The sequence below is a fragment of the Salmo trutta genome, chromosome 15, assembly GCF_901001165.1.
Source record: "Salmo trutta chromosome 15, fSalTru1.1, whole genome shotgun sequence".
In the NCBI taxonomy this organism is placed as follows: Eukaryota; Metazoa; Chordata; class Actinopteri; order Salmoniformes; family Salmonidae; genus Salmo; species Salmo trutta.
The window spans coordinates 46083044-46105532 of record NC_042971.1 but is presented as its reverse complement, the minus strand read 5'-3'; the positions used below and the strand labels follow the sequence as shown (position 1 = coordinate 46105532).

Below are 22489 nucleotides of genomic sequence, written 5' to 3'. Positions count from 1 at the left end.
TTTACCCCCATCTTTATCTGAGAGCATTACTAAAGCAACAGCAGCGCCAGACTTGTCATCCTCTCTTACTGTGCTCATGAGTGATGTTATCGCTATCTCTGGAGCATTGTCATTTATATCGACTACTTCCACCAACACTTTACAATGTGTCGTTTTTGGAGGTTGGCCTTGGTCTGCAGCCTGGACTCGTAACTCAGTCCCAACGTTTTCTTCATAGTCAACATTACCTTTCACTGATACATCCCCAGTATATGGGTCAATAGCAAATATACTAGGTCCTTTTACATTCCTGTTACCAACAAAATAGTAAACAATGTCACTGTTCATACCCTCATCCAAATATAATGAAGTGAGATATATTATTTTGGTTCCAATCGGAACTTTCACATTGTAGAGAGGTTTGCTGCAAAATGGATTGTTGTCATGTATTTCCATTACATGTACAATGATCTATAATGTCTCGGATCGAAGGAGAAAATTGTCTTGCCGAAATCCCCCCCCCCCCTTCTAATTTTCTTCATTTTGTGGCTAGAGTCAAATACTCTCTGTGGCACACATCAGAGTCAAATAATTTCTATAGAACAAACTTCACGTCAGCATAGGCAACCAAAATGAATAGTTAATGTAGGTGTGTTATATAAAACATAGAGGAGGGAGTAAACTGTAGGCAAGCAATAAACATTTCAGAACAACTACTAGTCAAATAAGATATGGGAGAGATGACAAATTTTGGTAAAGAGATTTAAATCAAATCAAATCAAATCATTACATGGGCTTGCTCCTACCTATCTTTCCGATTTGGTCCTGCCGTACATACCTACACGTACGCTACGGTCACAAGACGCAGGCCTCCTAATTGTCCCTAGAATTTCTAAGCAAACGGCTGGAGGTAGGGCTTTCTCCTATAGAGCTCCATTTTTATGGAATGGTCTGCCTACCCATGTGAGAGACGCAGACTCAGTCTCAACCTTTAAGTCTTTACTGAAGACGTATCTCTTCAGTAGGTCCTATGATTAAGTATAGTCTGGCCCAGGAGTGTGAAGGTGAACGGAAAGGCTGGAGCAACGAACCGCCCTTGCTGTCTCTGCCTTGCCGGTTCCCCTCTTTCCACTGGGATTCTCTGCCTCTAACCCTATTACAGGGGCTGAGTCACTGGCTTACTGGTGTTCTTCCATGCCGTCCATGGGAGGGGTGCCTCACTTGAGTGGGTTGAGTCACTGACATGGTCTTCCTGTCTGGGTTGGCGCCCCCCCCATGACCTTGGGTTGTGCCATGGCGGAGATCTTTGTGGGCTATACTCGGCCTTATCTTAGGACGGTAAGTTGGTGGTTGTAGACATCCCTCTAGTGGTGTGGGGGCTGTGCTTTGGCAAAGTGGGTGGGGTTATATCCTGCCTGTTTGGCCCTGTCCGGGGGTATCATCGGATGGGGCCACAGTGTCTTCTGATCCCTCCTGTCTCAGCCTCCAGTATTTATGCTGCAGTAGTTTATGTGTCGGGGGGCTAGGGTCAGTCTGTTACATCTGGAGTATTTCTCTTGTCTTATCCGGTGTCCTGTGTGAATTTAAATATGCTCTCTCTAATTCTCTCTTTCTCTCTTTCTTTCTTTCTCTCGGAGGACCTGAGCCCTAGGACCATGCCTCGGGACTACCTGGCATGATGAGTCCTTGCTGTCCCCAGTCCACCTGGCCATGCTGCTGCTCCAGTTTCAACTGTTCTGCCTGCGGCTACGGAACCCTGACCTGTTCACCGGACGTGCTTGTTGCACCCTCGACAACTACTATGATTATTATTATTTGACCATGCTGGTCATTTATGAACATTTTAACATCTTGACCATGTTCTGTTATAATATCCACCAGGCACAGCCAGAAGAGGACTGGCCACCCCTCATAGCCTGGTTCCTCTCTAGGTTTCTTCCTAGGTTTTTGGCCTTTCTAGGGAGTTTTTCCTAGCGAGTTTTTCCTAGCCACCGTGCTTCTTTCACATGCATTGCTTGCTGTTTGGGGTTTTAGGCTGGGTTTCTGTACAGCACTTTGAGATTTCAGCTGATGTACGAAGGGCTATATAAATACATTTGATTTGATTTGAATTAAGAATTGAGTGCGTGCACTTTCACACGAAGGTGTGGGGGATTCAGGCAAGGGAGAGGGTTCTGCACTACCGGAAAGGCCCATCACTATCCACGGACCTCCCGATTCTTATGTAGGCTTAAGTTGTTTATGATAGTTTCATTATATTGCAAAGTATCGTTAAGAATAATCTCTTGACTAGTATACCGCGGTTCTTTTTACATACAGTACATCTCAAGTGCATTCTCCTCTCACCAAACTTGCTTGACTGTGCCTTCAGCAGGGGAAGTGCGGGAAGGAAGGAGGAACCTGATCAACACAATATAATCACGGTTTACAGCAACACCAAGTGTTTTTACTGTATTTTTAAATTTTTTATAATAAAGATGTATTATTTTAGTTATTCAAAATATTGGTATCAACAGAATTGCAGAAATGGAAGCAGATTGATTTGTTTGGTTTGCTATGCTAGCTAGCTAACTAGCTATAGCTGTGTACTGTTTGCATTAAAAAAATGCATTCAGCACCACTCACTTCTAGTTTCCCCCACTTCTAGTTTCCCCCTATATATATATATATATATATATATATACAGTTGAAGTCGGAAGTTTACATACACTTAGGTTGGAGTCACTAAAACTCGTTTTTCAACCACTCCACAAACGTCTTGTTAACAAACTATAGTTTTGGCAAGTCGGTTAAGACATCTACTTTGTGCATGACACAAATCATTTTTCCAACAATTGCTTACAGACAGATTATTTAATTTATAATTCACTGTATCACAATTCCAGTGGGTCAGAAGTTTACATACACTAAGTTGACTGTGCCTTTAAACAGCTTGGAAAATTCCAGAAAATGATGTCATGGCTTTAGAAGCTTCTGATAGGCTACTTGACATAATTTGAGTCAATTGGAGTTGTACCTGTGGATGTATCAAGGCCTATATTCAAACTCAGTGCCTCTTTGCTTGACATCATGGGAAAATCAAAAGATATCATCCAAGACCTCAGAAAAACAATTGTAGACCTCCACAAGTCTGGTTCATCCTTGGAAGCAATTTCCAAACGCCTGAAGGTACCACGTTCATCTGTACAAACAATAGTACGCAAGTATAAACACCATGGGACCACGCACCCATCATACTGCTCAGGAAGGAGACGCATTCTGTCTCCTAGAGATGAACGTACTTTGGTACGAAAAGTGCAAATCAATCCCAGAACAACAGCAAAGGACCTTGTGAAGATGCTGGAGGAAACAGGTACAAAAGCATCTATATCCACAGTAAAACGAGTTCTATATCTACATAAACTGAAAAGCCGCTCAGCAAGGAAGCAGCCACTGCTCCAAAACCGCCATAAAAAAGCCAGACTACTGTTTGCAACTGCACATTGGGACAAAGATCGTACTTTTTGGAGAAATGTCCTCTGGTCTGATGAAAAAAAAATAGAACTGTTTGACCATAATGACCATTGTTATGTTTGGAGGAAAAAGGGGGAGGCTTGCAAGCCGAAGAACATCATCCCAACCGTGAAGCACAGGGGTGGCAACATCATGTTGTGGGGATGCTTTGCTGCAGGAGGGACTGGGGCACTTCACAAACTAGATGGCATCATGAGGCAGGAAAATTATGTGAATGTATTGAAGCAACATCTCAAGACATCGGTCAGGAAGTTAAAGCTTGGTCGCAAATGGGTCTTCCAAATGGACAATCACCCCAAGCATACTTCCAAAGTTGTGGCAAAATGGCTTAAGGAAAAGAAAGTCAAGGTATTGGAGTGGCCATCACAAAGCCCTGACCTCGATCCTATAGAACATTTGTGGGATGAACTGAAAAAGCGTGTGCGAGCAGGTTTGACCCAAGTTAAACAATTTAAAGGCAATGCTACCAAATACTAATTGAGTGTATGTAAACTTCTGACCCACTGGGAATGTGATGAAAGAAATAAAAGCTGAAATAAATTATTCTCGCAACTATTATTCTGACATTTCACATTCTTAAAATAAAGTGGTGACCTAAAACAGGGAATTTTTACTAGGATTAAACGTCAAGAATTGTGAAAAACTGAATTTAAATGTATTTGGCTAAGGTGTATGTAAACTTCCGATTTCAACTGTAAATAACATAAGGAACGCCTAAAGAAAAAAACAAACAAATGTATCCAATGAACAACACTTTCTTCGTAAATTTAAGGTATTGCTTACCTTACCTTAGTGGTGTAAACTAGGGCCTACATCTAAATGTAATTTCAGTTTTCTATTTTACATTAAACAACTAAAAACTACAATATTCTGACAGGTTCATACCTTTATCTGTTAGAGGAGAATACGACACAACTTTGCTGCAGTTTTATCTAGAAAAAGTGAGCAAGAATGAGACTGACTAACCAAAGTAGCCACAGGTCGCTGTCCATGGTGTTGAATTGAAAAGCTGCATGCTGCATCAATTTGGAGCAAAATTTCACCCAAACTACACCGTACCCATTACATTTGTCAAGTTAAAAGGGAACTTCCCCAAGGTTTTCGGGAACTTGAAAAAATATAATGTGCACATAAGACAATGTCAATTTTAAAAAAGCAATTACAAAGCAAAATCCTTAGAAAAAGTGATCCTTACCTTCTCTGAGCTCGGAAGCGTTCTTGTTCTTTGAAAAGTGTCTCCTCCATTAATACTGATCAGTTCATCATCAGCAGGTGGGAACGGCGTGGGGAAAACTACTACGTCACTCTTCATTGTGTCAGAGCTGAAACACACGTCATACTGCTGAGTAGATTTGGAGTAAGACCAGCTCCCGTCAGGGTGGGTGGTGATCATGGGGGCGCTGTACCTGCTGAAACTGCCGTCTGTCCTGTGGCATTTTACAACTATTAAACTGATGAGGCTCAGTAGAAATATCACTGATACTGACACAATGGCGACGAGCAGATACAGATTTAAATCTGAGAAACTCTCCTCCTTTACAGGCAGTTGTCTGAAAGTTGTCTGCATGTCATCTGTACTTTCAACGACCACAACATCAATAGACACAGTCGCAGACAGGGAAGGTTCTCCATTATCAGACACCAGAATGACCAACGGGTGAGTTTTTAAGTCATTGTCACTCATGCGTCTCTTAGTCCTTATTTCTCCGTTGTTGGTTCCAATTCTGAATAGATTGGTCCCCTTTGGTTCAGAGATGTGATAAGAAAGCAGCGCATTATAACCAGAGTCGGCGTCTACAGCCCTGATCTTGGCCACAAAGTATCCCGCTTCAGCAGAATAAGGAATGTTCTCAGAATGAACGGAGCCGTGGTCAGAATAGGGCGGGAGAATCACAGGACTGTTGTCATTCTCATCCAGGATAAAAACGTTGACAGTGACGTTGCTGCTTAGTGGAGGAACACCAGAGTCTGTGGCCTGAACTTGGAACTGGAACTTTTTTACTTCTTCATAGTTAAATGACTGCATGCTGTATATTTCACCAGTTAAAGAGTTTATGTTTATCATTGTAGACAAGGGTATTGCATTATTGCCTTCTAAAAATGAATAAGACATCTGAGCATTTTCATTTATGTCTAAATCATTCGCAGTCAAGCTGGCAATATGACCTCCAACTGGACTGTTTTCTTTTAACTGCACCACGATGGGCTCTGAGAAGCGAGGTGCGTTGTCATTCACATCAGAAATGTGCACACTAATAACTCTAGTACTGGAGAGAGGTGGGGATCCTTCATCTGTTGCAACAATGGTTACATTATACATTGAAACAAGTTCTCTGTCTAGTGGCCCATCAACTAATACAGAATAGTAATTATTATATGAAGACTGCAACTTGAAAGGACCAGAACCTGCAATGTTACACTGAACTATTCCATTCTTACCCCTATCTTTGTCAGTGACTGTGACTAAGGCAACAGCTGTGCCTGTTTTCACATCCTCGCGAACAGTGTCAATGAGTGACGTCACTGATATTTCTGGAGTGTTATCATTCTCATCAATAACTTCAACTAAGACTTTACAACGTGTACTCCTAGGTGGAATACCCTTGTCTTTTGCTTGGACTCTTAACTCAATCGCAGCATTTTGCTCATGGTCAATCACTCCCTTTACCTCAATCACCCCTGTCTCAGGAACGATAGAGAATAGAGCTTCGTTTTCAGGCCCATATCCAACTAGAGAATATATTACTTCACCATTTACTCCTTCATCTATATCCGAAGCAAGAAGAGAAGTTACTTTTTTTCCTACCGGCGAATTTTCATTCACTTTCACTTTGTAAAGAGGTTTGCTGAAAATTGGATTGTTGTCATTTATATCCATAACGTTTACCACTATCTGTAACGTCCCTGATCGAGGAGGGTTTCCTCCATCAACAGCAGTCAGTGTCAGCTGGATCACAGCCTGTTTCTCTCGGTCTAAAGCTTTCTGCAGCACTAACTCCGCAGTCACACTCTGCTCTCCACCGCTCTGTACATCCAGAGAGAAGTGTTCATTTGGACTCAGCTTGTAGCTGTTTACCGAGTTACTACCAACATCTTGATCTTTTGCAGTGGGTAATAGGAATTTGTCTCCTAAAATAGCTATCTCTGTAATATTCATTGTAAGTGTATTACCTGAGAAAAATGGTGCGTTGTCATTTGTATCCAAAATCTCTATCTCGATCCGATAAAGACTATGCGGGTTTTGTGCTAGGGCCTCTAAATTTAAGGCACAAGTCTTGCTCGTCACACATAGGTCTTCTCGATCGATTCTCTCGATCACAAACAGAGCACCAGTCTTAACATTTACATCGAAATACTTTTTGTTAGATCCGGCTACAATCTGAAACATACGAGACTCCAATTCCTGAACGTTAAGATTGAGGTCCTTGGCTATATTCCCAACTACAGTTCCCTTGTTCACCTCCTCTAAAACAGAATAGACAATCTGACTGGATGATACATTCCAGAAACAAAGAAGAAGCAGAATCCGAATCAAAATACATGCATGGAGAAAGAGGCCCATCGTTATCCACGGTTCAGTTGTTAGTGCCAAACATCGATAATTAGATTCTGAAACTTGTGTTATCTACCATAAGAACATAAGACATAAAACGCCCAAAACGCAGTGAGAATGTTTTCTTGGATAAAACACAGAGTGCGATGTATCCTGGACCTGTACAAAGCCCACCCACCTCATGACAAACCATAGAGGGAGGGGCACCAGACTGAGCAACAACCTTCATATCCATGGTCTGCAGCGACACGGTGTGACATGAAACGTGTGTTTTTAAAAACGACCAGCGACCCAGTTATGTGGCTGTCCACCCCAGTGGTGCTGAAGTCAAAAGAAAAGTGCTTCTTAAACGAGCTGTCTTTTTTGACCTACAAATAATCATAACATTTACACCATATGAACCCCAAATTATGAAAATATTGTTTGAACAAAGTGATTAATATCCAGAAGGCAGAAAAGTTAAACAAGGTAGGCCTAACTCTATTCAACAACATAAGGTACCCCTACATGACCTTTTCAAAAGGCGCATTAAACGAAACAACAACATGCTGAGACATAAGGATTTCCTGCTCAAAACTAATGATATAAACAAGAGGCATATTATCGACTTAGAAATAGCATTTTGGTCAATAGATGGTACATAGTATGCTTTTATAATGAAGGGTAATTACCTTCTCGCTATTGGAAAGAGTTCGTGTCCGTTGAAAAGTGTCTCCTCCATTAATACTGATCAGTTCATCATCAGCAGGTGGAAACGGCGTGGCGAAAACTACTACGTCACTCTTCATTGTGTCAGAGCTGAAACACACGTCATACTGCTGAGTAGATTTGGAGTAAGACCAGCTCCCGTCAGGGTGGGTGGTGATCATGGGGGCGCTGTACCTGCTGAAACTGCCGTCTGTCCTGTGGCATTTTACAACTATTAAACTGATGAGGCTCAGTAGAAATATCACTGATACTGACACAATGGCGACGAGCAGATACAGATTTAAATCTGAGAAACTCTCCTCCTTTACAGGCAGTTGTCTGAAAGTTGTCTGCATGTCATCTGTACTTTCAACGACCACAACATCAATAGACACAGTCGCAGACAGGGAAGGTTCTCCATTATCAGACACCAGAATGACCAACGGGTGAGTTTTTAAGTCATTGTCACTCATGCGTCTCTTAGTCCTTATTTCTCCGTTGTTGGTTCCAATTCTGAATAGATTGGTCCCCTTTGGTTCAGAGATGTGATAAGAAAGCAGCGCATTATAACCAGAGTCGGCGTCTACAGCCCTGATCTTGGCCACAAAGTATCCCGCGTCAGCAGAATAAGGAATGTTCTCAGAATGAACGGAGCCGTGGTCAGAATAGGGCGGGAGAATCACAGGACTGTTGTCATTCTCATCCAGGATAAAAACGTTGACAGTGACGTTGCTGCTTAGTGGAGGAACACCAGAGTCTATGGCCTGAACTTGAAACTCGAACTTCTTCACCTCCTCGTAGTTCAATGACTGTAGGCTGAATATTTCACCAGTTAAAGAGTTTATGTTTATCATTGTAGACAAGGGTATTGCATTATTGCTTTCTAAAAACAAATAAGACATCTGGGCATTTTCATTCATATCTGGATCATGCGCAGTCAAGCTGGTAATAAGCCCTCCAACGGGACTATTCTCCTTCAGATGGACATTAATTATGGGTTCTGAAAAATGAGGCGCGTTGTCGTTCACATCAGCGACATACACATTAATGACACTGGTACTGGAGAGAGGTGGGATGCCTTCATCTGTAGCTGCAACGGTCACATTGTACTGGGATCCACTCTCTCTATCTAGAGATCCATCTACTACTAATGAGTAATAGTTATTATAGGAGGATTGCAATTTGAATGGAACAGAGCCTACTATTTGACAGTGTACTTTTCCATTTACACCCTTGTCTTTATCAGATACTGTTATTAGACCAACAGCTGAACCTGATTTTGCATCCTCTCTAACTGCATTCATCATTGAAGTCACTAATATTTCTGGGGAATTGTCATTGACATCCATCACTTCTATTAGGACTTTACAGTGTGTTGCACGGGGACTATAACTACTGTCTTTAGCCTGTACGTGTAACTCAAACGCAGCATGCTCTTCGTAATCAATTGTTCCTTTAACTGTAATTTCACCAGTGACTGGGTTTATTTGAAAAAAATCCAGTGCGTTTTCCTCCCCATGGCCTATCAAAGAATAAATGATTTCCCCATATACTCCTGCGTCCACATCAGTTGCGTTCATTTTTATTATAGGTGTGGCAGTAGGGACGTTCTCAAATATACTTATTTTATACAAATGTTTGCTAAAGGCCGGGCTATTATCGTTTACATCTATCACATTAATACATATATTTAATGTCCCGGATCGTGGAGGTTTTCCTCCATCAACACCAGTCAGAAGGAGCACGATAACCGCTTGTTTCTCTCTGTCTAAAGCTTTGTGAAGCACTAAGTCAGCAGACACCGTTTTCTCACCGCTCTGTACATCCAGAGAGAAGTGCTCATTTGGGCTCAGTTTGTAGGTTTTAACAGAGTTACTGCCTATATCAGGATCATTAGCTCTTGGTAGGGGATATCTTTCACCTAGAGAGGTAGATTCTGTGATATTTAATGTATGATCACTTGTACGAAATGAAGGTGCGTAATCATTTCTGTCTAATACTTGGATCTCTAAACGGTACATGGTGAGAGGGCTCTGTGCTATGGCCTCCAAGTTTAGAGAGCATTTTGGACTGGTCATACAAAGCTCCTCTCGATCGATTCTTTCTTTCACAAACAGAGCACCGGTCTTTAAATTCACATCAAAATACTTCTTGTTAGATCCGGATACAATCTGAAACATACGAGACTCCAGTTCCTGAACATTGAGGTTGAGGTCCTTGGCTATATTCCCAACTACGGTTCCCTTGTTCACCTCCTCTGAGACAGAATAGACAATCTGACCGGAAGATAAATCCCAGAAACAAAGAAGCTGCACAACCGTAATCCAACAATATCCACAATGCATGGAAGGACCCATCGTTAAATCCACGGGAATCCCACACTTTCCGTATTCTATGAGAAAATCATGAAGATAATAAGGCAAATATTTCAGAAAAGAACCACATCATATCCTCTCACGAAAGAGCTGTCGTTTCTAAAGGAATCTGGCTCTGTTATTCTGACAAAAGCCTGCACAACACTGACTGCTAGGCTCAGAAGGAGGGGCCCTAAATAATTAAATCAAGGGTTTATATCCACGGTCTACAGCGACACCCTGTGGTTTTCTTACTAAATGGACATGACACTGCTCAATTAGAAATAAGCACATGACCTATGTATGCATCATGTCTTTGCCTGAAATAAAACGGTTTAATAGTCTAAGTAAAACATTCTGCTTCATTGCAAGAAGAGACAAATAGTACCCCAACTTATTTCACTTGTGGTTTACTCTATATAATTTAGAGACCACCTACCACTTGGACTCATCAATAGCACAACACTTGGGATAGTTATGATACAGGCTTCCGCTATAGTTATTAGTCGTTGAATAAGAAACAGAGAAACTGAAGGTTATATGGTTGAATACATTGCAAAAGGAGATGGGTCACAACATTTAGGCAGTTCACAAAACGAAGCACTAAAGAAGTTAAAGAAAAAGAAAAATCCTTAATTTAATAATGTGGAAGAAAGACTATGAGAAAACTGATGCTTAATATGTGGTGCCCGTTAATTCCGGTTCTAAAAGAGAACGGTGTCACAGTTGAAGGTTAATTGAAAGTCGAGATATGTTAACACAACCCCTCAAAGATGAAGCATTTAAAGAAAGAACAACATTGTATACTGCTCTTCATTCACCAATCCACTGATGGAGATGGTTTCTGTAGCGGCTTCGCAGTCCACAAGCGTGGTGCTGAAATCACCACTGCTCGAATCTCGGCAGGTTTCACGAGCTCTGCACTAAAACTTTAATGAAAAATTCGAATATTGGTAAAATAAAAATATGTTCTTACCTTTTCAGTGTTGGAAAGCATCCGTGTCCTTTGGAAGGTATCCCCTCCATTGATACTGATCAGCTCACCGCCAGCAGGTGGACAAGGGCGTGGGAAAAACGACTAGGTCACTCTTCAGTGTGTCAGAGATACAACACACGTCAAACTGCTGAGTCGATTTGGAGTAAGACCAGCTCCCGAAACAGAGTCGGCGTCTACAGCCCTGATCTTGACCACAAAGTATCCCGCTTCAGCAGAATAGGGAACGTTCTCAGAATGAACGGAGCCGTGGTCAGAATAGGGCGGGAGAATCACAGGACTGTTGTCATTCTCATCCAGGATAAAAACGTTGACAGTGACGTTGCTGCTTAGTGGAGGAACACCAGAGTCTGTGGCCTGAACTTGAAACTGTAACTTTTTTACTTCTTCATAGTTAAAAGACTGCATGCTGTTATTTCACCAGTTATAGAGTTAATGTTGACAATTGGCGAGGGCGATATATTATCACTTTTACTTTCTTATAGAGAATATGATTCAGGCGTGTTTTCCATTTCATCTGGATCATAGCACTTACACTAACTATCAGACCTCCCGCTGGGCTATTCTCATTTAAATCCGTGTTAATAAGACGTTCTGGATAACGGGGTGGATTGTCTTTTACATCAGAAAGTGTACAGTAAAAACACTGGGGATGGAGAGAGCTGGGGTCCCCTCGTCCATAGCAACAATACTGATGTTGTACTGAGAACATTTCTCTCTGTCTAGAGGCCCGTCCACAAATAAAGAGTAGTGATTTTTATAAGAAAACTGCCGTTTGAAAGGAACAGTATCACTTATCTGACAATTCACAATTCCATTTTTACCCCCATCTTTATCTGAGAGCATTACTAAAGCAACAGCAGCGCCAGACTTGTCATCCTCTCTTACTGTGCTCATGAGTGATGTTATCGCTATCTCTGGAGCATTGTCATTTATATCGACTACTTCCACCAACACTTTACAATGTGTCGTTTTTGGAGGTTGGCCTTGGTCTGCAGCCTGGACTCGTAACTCAGTCCCAACGTTTTCTTCATAGTCGACAGTACCTTTCACTGATACATCCCCAGTATATGGGTCAATAGCAAATATACTAGATCCTTTTTCATTACTGTTACCAACAAAATAGTAAAGAATGTCACTGTTGATACCCTCATCCAAGTCTGATGCCGTGAGAGTGATTATTTTAGTTCCATTTGAAACATTCTCCTCAACTTTTACTTTGTAAAGAGGTTTGCTGAAAAATTGGAGTATTGTCATTAGTATCGAATACATGTACAGTGGTACAGTGATCTGTAATGCCCCAGATCTGGGAGGGTTTCCTCCATCAACAGCAGTTAGTAAGAGCTTCATCACAGCCTGTTTCTCTCTGTCTAAAGACTTCTGTAACACAAATAAAAATGTTAATTTGTACTTAGCTTGTAGGTTTTCATAGAGTTACTGCCCCCATCCGCATCCTCAGCCACTGGCAGAAGAAATCGCTCTCCCGCAGCAGCGTTTTCAGAAATATTTAATGTCAGAGAATTTTCTATGAAACAAGGTACATTGTCATTTGTATCCAAAATCTCTATTTCAACACGAAAAACATTTAAAGGATTGTGCGCAATGGCCTGCACATTCAAAGAACACTTCACATTGGTCTCACAAAGCTCCTCACGGTCGATTATCTCATTCACGAACAGAACACCAGTTTTTGGATTTACATCAAAATACTTCTTGTTGGATCCGGATACAACCTGAAACATACGAGACTCCTGTTCCTGAACATTGAGATTGAGGTCCTTGGCTATATTCCCAGCAACGGTTTCCTTGTTCACCTCCTCTAAAACAGAATAGACAATCTGACCGGAAGATATATCCCATAAGCAAAGAAACAGCACAATCCGAATCCAAAAATATCCACAATGCACGGAATGGTCCATCCTTATACACAGACCTTCTGATTCTTCTGTGAGTTGTTTATGATAGAGTTCTAATATTGCTAAGCAACGTTTTATATAAGAACAATCTATCTATTAGTATACAACGGTTGTGTCTACATACAGGCCTATCTCGAGTGCGTTCTCGTCTCAACAACTCGCTTGACTGTACCTGCCTCATCAGTGGAAGTGAGGAGAGGAAGGAGGAGCCCCGTATAGTTATCAACTGAATATAATCACGGTCTACAGCGACACCAAGTGCTTTTACTCTGCTCTTAAAATGAATACAGATGTGATTGCTTTAGTTATTCAAGATGTTGGTATCTATCAGAAGAGTTCATATAAAAAAAAGATCATCCAATGAACAACGCTTTGCATGATCCTCTCAAATGTAATTTATTGCTTAGCCCTAAATCTGACAAACAGCTGATGACCAGTAGTCGAACTCAATGGCTAAATCTTCTGTGGTGTGCATATACATTTAAATAACTTCACCAGTTACTGCGTCAACCATAAACCATTAAAAACTACACTAATTTGACAGATGCACAAGATTATATGATATAGGAGAACATGAAACAACTTTCCTGCAATCTAATTGAGAAAACGTGAGCAAGAATGAGACTGACACAAATCAAAGCGAGAAGCCATATGTCGCTGTCCCTGGTGCTGAATTGTAACGCTACACTCTGCATCGATTTAGAGGAGAATTAAAAAACAAAAAACTATCCTAAACCGTACCCATACAATTGGAACCGTCTATGTAAATTACAACAAATCTCGGGAATTTAAAAAATGTAATGACAAGATAATAATGCTAATAAGATAAATCAAGACGTGACAAAAACATCCCATATCATGAACATTTCTCCTTACCTTCTCTGAGCTCGGAAGCGTTCTTGTTCTTTGAAAAGTGTCTCCTCCATTAATACTGATCAGTTCATCATCAGCAGGTGGAAACGGCGTGGGGAAAACTACTACGTCACTCTTCATTGTGTCAGAGCTGAAACACACGTCATACTGCTGAGTAGATTTGGAGTAAGACCAGCTCCCGTCAGGGTGGGTGGTGATCATGGGGGCGCTGTACCTGCTGAAACTGCCGTCTGTCCTGTGGCATTTTACAACTATTAAACTGATGAGGCTCAGTAGAAATATCACTGATACTGACACAATGGCGACGAGCAGATACAGATTTAAATCTGAGAAACTCTCCTCCTTTACAGGCAGTTGTCTGAAAGTTGTCTGCATGTCATCTGTACTTTCAACGACCACAACATCAATAGACACAGTCGCAGACAGGGAAGGTTCTCCATTATCAGACACCAGAATGACCAACGGGTGAGTTTTTAAGTCATTGTCACTCATGCGTCTCTTAGTCCTTATTTCTCCGTTGTTGGTTCCAATTCTGAATAGATTGGTCCCCTTTGGTTCAGAGATGTGATAAGAAAGCAGCGCATTATAACCAGAGTCGGTGTCTACAGCCCTGATCTTGGCCACAAAGTATCCCGCTTCAGCAGAATAAGGAACGTTCTCAGAATGAACGGAGCCGTGGTCAGAATAGGGCGGGAGAATCACAGGACTGTTGTCATTCTCATCCAGGATAAAAACGTTGACAGTGACGTTGCTGCTTAGTGGAGGAACACCAGAGTCTGTGGCCTGAACTTGAAACTGGAACTGTTTTACTTCTTCATAGTTCAATGACTGCATGCTGTATATCTCACCAGTTAAAGAGTTTATGTTTATCATCGTAGACATTGGAAGGTTGTTGATGGTTTCTGCCAATGAATATTTAACTTGAGCATTCCCATTGACGTCGGGGTCAATTGCAGTCAAGCTTGCAATTAAATCTCCCGCAGGACCATTCTCCTTTAGAAACATGTTTATTGTGGGTTCTGAAAAGTGAGGTGGGTTGTCATTCACATCAGAGATGTCTACTGTTATAACACTGGTACTGGAGCGAGGAGGTGTTCCCTCATCTTTAGCAATGATGGTGACATTGCACTGCGATGCGCTCTCTCTGTCCAGAGGTCCGCCCACTACTACAGAATAATAGTTCTTATAAGTAGAGATAAGTTTAAAGGGAACTTCTCCGACTATGGCACACAAAACACGTCCATTTTTACCTCCATCTTTATCTAATGCATTTATAGATGCGACAACAGTGCCAATTGGAGAGTCCTCTTTCACTGCGCCCATGTGTGATGTTACAGCTATCTCAGGGGCATTGTCATTCTCATCAAGCACTTCAACTAAGACTTTACACTGCGTGCTTCGAGGAGGGACGCCTCTGTCCTTAGCCTGTACACGGATCTCAAATGCTGCACTTTCCTCGTAGTCTATTTTGCCTTTAGAAGTGATAACTCCCAACTGCGGATCAATGGAGAATATTTCAGCATGTTTTGCATCTCCCTTTGCCGTTAAGGAATACATTATATCTCCGTTTACACCCTCATCAAAATCAGTCGCATTTAAAATAAGAATTGTCGTTCCACTTGGGACATTCTCAGGAATCTGAACTTTGTAGAGTTGTTTGCTGAAAGATGGGGAATTATCGTTTACATCAATAATGTTGACAATAATCTGTAATGTCCCGGATCTAGGTGGTTTTCCTCCATCAATGGCAGTCAGCACAAGCTTGATAACAGCCTGTTTCTCTCGGTCTAAAGCTTTCCGTAGCACCAACTCAGCAGACACCTGCTCTCCACCGCTCTGTACATCCAGAGAGAAGTGTTCATTTGGGCTCAGCTTGTAGGCTTTCACCAAGTTACTGCCAACATCCATGTCCTGGGCTTCAGGCAGAGAAAATCTCTCTCCTGGAGAGGCATACTCAGTAATATTAAAAATATGAACTGGCTCTCGGAATGATGGTGCATTGTCGTTTATGTCTAAAATATTGATTTCTATTCGGTGGAGATGTGTTGGATCTTTCAAAATGGCTTCAACGTTTACAAAACATTTTACTGAATTCTGACACAGCATCTCCCTGTCGATTATTTCATTGACATACAGAAGCCCAGTCTTCCGGTTTACGTCAAAATACCTCTTATTCGATCCAGTTACAATCTCAACTCCTCTCGATTCCAGATCTTGCACATTTAGATTGAGATCTTTGGCGATATTTCCAACAACTGTGCCTTTATCCACCTCCTCTGACACCATGTAGACGATCTGTCCTGAAGACAATCCCCATGAACAAAGCAATACAAAACACTGTATCCAAACATGTATTCTACGGTCACACAAATCCATCGCTGCTCAGTAACTTGACACTGTAATCCAGATTAATCCCAAATTGATCAAATTGGTAGGCCTACGATAAATCCGCGACATTCCACCCAGCCGATGTATCTGTGCAGCAAGGTATTCCAATGTGTTTTTAAACAAAGCCTCACTACTATGCTACCCTAGATCTACACACCCTGTAGCAATGGATAGGAGGAGCCCGGGCTTTCTAAATCAGGTGCATTTCTATCGTGGTCAATAGCGTCTCCCAGCGTCGAAACACAATAATAGTAACCCACTGCTGAACAGAAAAAAATGTAAAAACACTTCAATGTGAAAATAATAGTTACAGCCTGTGGGTCTTTCTATGTCCCTCTGTGTGCCCTCTGTGACTTCTAGGAAGATTTGAAATCACTTAAGCCCTAAAAGTCCTTTTCAACATCATTGTAAAGCATTAGTTATTTTGTTGCTTTGACAATGTCATTTCTGGAGATTGTTATTTATTTCATGTGATTAGTGATTCAGTTTATGGAGAAATCAACCTGTGTCTCATTTTAAGGTCAACCCTGTTACGTGAACTGAACTCGTATTTTAATATGGTGAAACTGTCCTTTTTTAACCTTCACACTACCAACATCTCTTACATACATGGATTACCAACTGGGGTCATTTTGACCCCAAGAAGAAACAAATAAAAAAAGCAACAATCAGTCAAATATAAACTTCATTCTTTTCAAAACATCATTAGACGTGTAAATAAAGTTATCATAAATAAATAAAAAAATAACCAAAACAGACAGTTATTTTAGCAAAATTACAGTTAATTTGCATATTTTGCAACACAAAAATATAAATGTTTCATAAAGTGCAGCTTTTTTCCAAAGTACAATAAAACCCCTATAAGTACTAAAAAGCTGATTGACCATCAGTGATTGTAGTATCACTTCGTTTTCGAATTTTTAAGTAAATACTAATTCATGTGGTAAAAACGACTGCCATTTAAAGGGGTGGTACACAAAAATGTGAAATATACTTCTTTATTTACTTACCCCACAGCAAGCATTACCATTGCTGCTAGCGAAACAATAGGAGTGGTAGGGCCTAAGGCAGTTCGCTTAAAAAAGAATGCCCAAATACTGAAAGTCACTTCAAACCAAATGTTATATCAACCCAAATGCCCTAAGTTCCACATATATAATATTGTGGGATATTGTAGGAACACTGATATTTACAGTGCCTTCAGAAAGTTTTCAGACCCCTTGACTTTTCCACATTTTGTTACGTTACAGCCTTATTCTAAAATTGATTAAATAAAATATTTTGTCAGAAATCTACGCACAACACCCCATAATGACAAAGCGAATACAGGTTTTTAGACATTTTTGCAAATGTATTCAGAAAACCCCCCAGAAATACCTTATTTACATATGTATTCAGAAACAGTTGCATCCTGTTTACATTGACCATCCATAAGATGTTTCTACAACTTGATTGGAGTCCACCTGTGGACTCAATTGATTGGACATTCAACTGATTGGACATGATTTGGAAAAGCACACACCTGTCTATATTAAGTCCCACAGTTGACAGTGCATGTTAGAGCAAAAACCAAGCCGAGGTCGAAGGAATTGTCCGTAGAGCTCCAAGACTGGTATGTGTCGAGGCACAGATCTGGGGAAGGGTACCAAAACATTTCTGCAGCATTTACTGTCCGCAAGAACACATCATTCTTAAATGGAAGAAGTTTGGAACCACAAAGACTCTTCATAGAGCTGGCCGCCCGGCCAGATTGAGCAATCGGGGAGAAGGGCCTTGGCCAGGGAGGTGACCAAGAACCCAATGGTCACTCTGACAGAGCTCCAGATTCCCTCTGTGGAGATGGGAGAACCTTCCAGAAGGACATCTCTGCAGAACTCCACCAATTAGGCCTTTATGGTAGTGGTCAGACGGAAGCCACTCCTCAGTAAAAGGCACATGCATGACAGCCCGCTTGGAGTTTGCCAAAAGGCACCTAAAGACTCTCAGACCATGAGAAACAAGATTCTCTGGACTGGTAAAGCCAAGATTTAACTAGCGTCACGTCTGGAGGCAACCTGGCACCATCCCTACGGTGAAGCATAGTTGTGGCAGCATCATGCTGTGGGGATGTTTTTCAGCGGCAGGGACTGGGAGACTAGTCAGGATCGAGGCAAAGAGGAACGGAGCAAAGTACAGAGAGATCCTTGATGAAAACCTGCTCCAGATTGTTCAGGACCTCAGACTGGGGCGGATGTTCACCTTTGAACAACACAACAACCCTAAGCACACAGCCAAGACAATGCAGGAGTGGCTTCGGGGCAAATGTCTCTGAATGTCCTTGAGTGGCCCAGCCAGAGCCCGGACCTTAACCCAATCAAACATCTCTGGAGAGACCTGAAAATAGCTGTGCAGCGATGCTCCCCATCCAACCTGACAGTGCTTGAGAAGAGAAGAATGGGAGAAACTCCCCAAATACAGATGTGCCAAGCTTGTAGCGTCATACCCAAGAAGACTCCAAGCTGTAGTCACTGCCAAAGGTGTTTCAACAAAGTGTCTCAGCCTCCAGTATTTATGCTGCAGTAGTTTATGTGTCGGGGGGCTAGGGTCAGTCTGTTACATCTGGAGTATTCTCTTGTCTTATCCGGTGTCCTGTGTGAATTTAAATATGCTCTCTCTAATTCTCTCTTTCTCTCTTTCTTTCTTTCTCTCGGAGGACCTGAGCCCTAGGACCATGCCTCGGGACTACCTGGCATGATGACTCCTTGCTGTCCCCAGTCCACCTGGCCATGCTGCTGCTCCAGTTTCAACTGTTCTGCCTGCGGCTACGGAACCCTGACCTGTTCACCGGACGTGCTTGTCGCACCCTCGACAACTACAATGATTATTATTATTTGACCATGCTGGTCATTTATGAACATTTTAACAACTTGACCATGTTCTGTTATAATATCCACCCGGCACAGCCAGAAGAGGACTGGCCACCCCTCATAGCCTGGTTCCTCTCTAGGTTTCTTCCTAGGATTTTGGCCTTTCTAGGGAGTTTTTCCTAGGGAGTTTTTCCTAGCCACCGTGCTTCTTTCACATGCTTTGCTTGCTGTTTGGGGTTTTAGGCTGGGTTTCTGTACAGCACTTTGAGATTTCAGCTGATATACGAAGGGCTATATAAATACATTTGATTTGATTTGATACTGAGTAAAGGCTTAGAATACTTATGTAAATGTAATATTTCTGTTTTTTTTTATATATATTAGCAAACATTTCTAAAAAACAGTTTTTGCTTCATCATTATGGGGTATTGTGTGTAGATTGATGAGGGAAAAAAACTATTTTAGAATAAGGCTGTAACCTAACAAAATGTGGAAAAACTCAAGTGGTCTGAATACTTTCCAAAGGCACTGTATATAACATTTCTCGTAGAATAACTACTTACGTAGAATACATACCAATACAGCACTATGTGTACATTTAGAAGGTAGCTGGTTTCTGCATTACAGTAATACCAAGTATTCATCCCACTGACAGATTTTATGAGCTGTTTTGACTGCAACTGAGCATATATGTAAGGTAATTTTGTACACGGTCATACCTAGTTATAACCAGTTATAACCATAGGCAAGTACATAAGTGCTCCATCTCTGCAGGTGGTCTGTCTGTCTAGTGAAATCCATGATACAGGTCACCCTCCACCCTCTGAGGATGGGTATAACTTAATATTATGTCTCCAGAGATACCTGTATTCAATAATTTTTTAGATTAGCCATAGAATAACACATTTTCAGCGAATACACACCAATACCTTTTAGTAGACACTCTTTTGCAGTGCGACTACAAAGAGCAATTAAGGTTAAGTGCCTTGCTCAAGTGCACATTGATAGATTTTTCACCTAGTCGGCTCTGGGATTCAAACCAGCAACCTTTCAGTTACTGGCCCAACGCTCTTAGCCATTAAGCTAACTGCAGCCCCATACAGCTTTCTGTGTAGATTCAGAGAGTATCTGAGTTCTGTGTTGCAGATTTATAAAATATTTATACCATTGGCAGACTTTTTATATGCACGAAAATAAGGTAATTTTGGTTTTGCACACAGTAATATGATACGTGGTATAAAAAAGTACAATCATAGGCAAATACATGGGGAGCTATATCTCTGCAGGTGATCTGTCTGTCTGGTCAAAATCACTGATACAGGTCCCCTCCACCCTCTGATGATGTGTACTACTTAATATTATGTCTCCAGAGAAACCTGGATTCAAATAAAGATCCATCTACCAAATTACAATAGACGGAATTAGTCGTTTTTGCCTGGGGTCAAAATGACCGCAAATGACGCAAATGACTGCTCAGGGAGGTGTTTAGGGGTTTCCGTTGGTGCTACTACGGTGGAAAGTCCAGACCAGGACTCCACCGTGCGCATTCCCCCTGAATATGCCGATTTGGCTCTCGCCTTCTCCAAAAAGAAGGCGACTCAATTACCACCTCATTGACGGGGCGATTGTGCGATAGATCTCCTGGTAGACGCTGCACTTCCCAGGAGTCACGTGTATCCTCTCTCACAGGCGGAGACGGAGGCTATGGAAACATATGTCTCCGAATCCCTGTGTCAGGGGTACATTCGGTCCTCCACCCGCCTCCTCGAGTTTCTTTTTTGTGAAGAAGAAGGAGGGAGGTCTGCGCCCGTGTATTGACTATCGGGGTCTGAATCAGATCACTGTGAGGTATCATTACCAGCTACCGCTCATAGCCACAGCGATTGAGTCAATGCATGGGGCGCGCTTCTTCACCAAACTAGATCTCAGGAGCGCTTACAATCTGGTGCGTATCCGGGAGGGAGACGAGTGGAAGACGGCTTTCAGTACCACCTCAGGGCACTATGAGTACCTCGTCATTCCGTACGGGTTGATGAATGCGCCATCAGTCTTCCAGGTCTTTGTAGATGAGATTTTCGGGTAGGGGCAGGGTGTAGTGGTGTATATTGATGACATTCTGATATACTCCGCTACACGCGCCGAGCATGTGTCCCTGGTGCGCAGGGTGCTTGGTCGCCTGTTGGAGCATGACCTGTATGTCAAGGCTGAGAAATGCCTGTTCTTCCAACAGTCTGTCTCCTTCCTAGGGTACCGCATTTCCACCTCAGGGGTGGAGATGGAGAATGACCGCGTTTCAGCCGTGCGTAATTGGCCGACCCCCACCACGGTAAAGGAGGTGCAGCGGTTCTTAGGGTTTGCCAACTACTACCGGAGGTTTATCCGGGGTTTTGGTCAGGTAGCGGCTCCCATTACCTCACTGCTGAAGGGGGGCCCGGTGCATTTGCAGTGGCCAACCGAGGCAGACAGGGCTTTTGGTCACCTGAGGGTTCTGTTTACCTCGTGCTCCCTTGCTGGCCCATCCGGATCCCTCTTTGGCGTTCATAGTGGAGATGGACGGGTCCAAGGCAGGGATAGGAGCTCAGCACTTGGGTATGCCACCAAAGCTCCGCCCCTCCGTACTCCGTTCGCTCCATACTGGATTTGAGGCGTCGGGCGAGGGGCCTTCAGTATCTCGTGGAGTGGGAGGGGTACGGTCCGGAGGAGAGGTGCTGGGTTCCGGTCGAGGAAGTGTTGGACCCTTTAATGCTCCAGGAGTTCCACTGTCGACGAACTGCTGGAGCCGTGCGTGGGGGGGGGGGGGGGGGGGGGGTACTGTCACGACTTCCTCTGAAGTCGGTCCCTCTCCTTCTTCGGCGACATTCGGCGGTCAACATCACCGGTCTTCTAGCCATCGCCGATCCACTTTTCATTTTCCATTTGTTTTGTCTTGTCTTCCCACACACCTGGTTCCAATTCCATCAATTACATGTGTATTTAACCCTTTGTTCCCCCCATGTCCTTGTCCGGTATTGTTTATTGTAAGTGCTTGTGCACGTTATGTCTGGTGTGCGTCGGGTTTTGTACCCATTTATTGATTGTTCAGTTTTCCGGTGGGATTTTATTATTAAACTACGCCGTTGGAAACACCGTTTTTGCTCTCCTGCTTCTGACTTCTCTGCCGCCAGTACGCACCCCTTACAGAGGTGGGAAACTGAGCGGTCAAGCATAACACGTCAAGCCTGTTACCCACAGCTAGACAAGCTAGAAATGTTTCAACAATTTAAATATTTTTGTGAAGCTTGCATTTAATTGCGCCTCCCTGTTCCACACAGAAACCTTCTATTCCCCCTGTCACAAGGGGATTTATGGCTGATTTAAGTTGAAATCGCCAACCCTGTTACTTTAGT

The 22489-nt window shown here is 42.4% G+C and overlaps 2 protein-coding genes and 1 pseudogene across 3 annotated transcripts in view; all 3 read right to left on the bottom strand.

Moving 5' to 3' along the window:
• LOC115149148 (protocadherin alpha-C2) overlaps positions 1 to 22489 on the bottom strand; it is an 80435-nt gene that overhangs the window by 54792 nt on the left and 3154 nt on the right. The window contains exon 1 of one of the 2 annotated variants that reach the window (XM_029691708.1): positions 7717 to 10360. The exons of the other annotated variant lie outside the window; for it this stretch is intronic. Within the exon in view, the coding sequence (XP_029547568.1) occupies positions 7717 to 10089 (2373 nt within the window). The 5' untranslated portion in view covers positions 10090 to 10360. Of the gene's footprint in view, positions 1 to 7716; positions 10361 to 22489 lie in introns of those variants that run through there. 2 annotated transcript variants of the gene reach the window in all.
• LOC115149150 (protocadherin alpha-3-like) lies at positions 4445 to 16449 on the bottom strand. The gene is made up of 2 exons (XM_029691710.1): positions 13873 to 16449; positions 4445 to 4687 (listed from the first exon to the last, which is right to left on the bottom strand). Exons 1-2 carry the CDS (start codon positions 16243 to 16245, stop codon positions 4652 to 4654), a joined length of 2409 nt encoding a protein of 802 aa, XP_029547570.1. The 5' UTR covers positions 16246 to 16449; the 3' UTR covers positions 4445 to 4651.
• On the bottom strand, positions 10669 to 12999 carry LOC115149151 (protocadherin alpha-4-like; annotated as a pseudogene).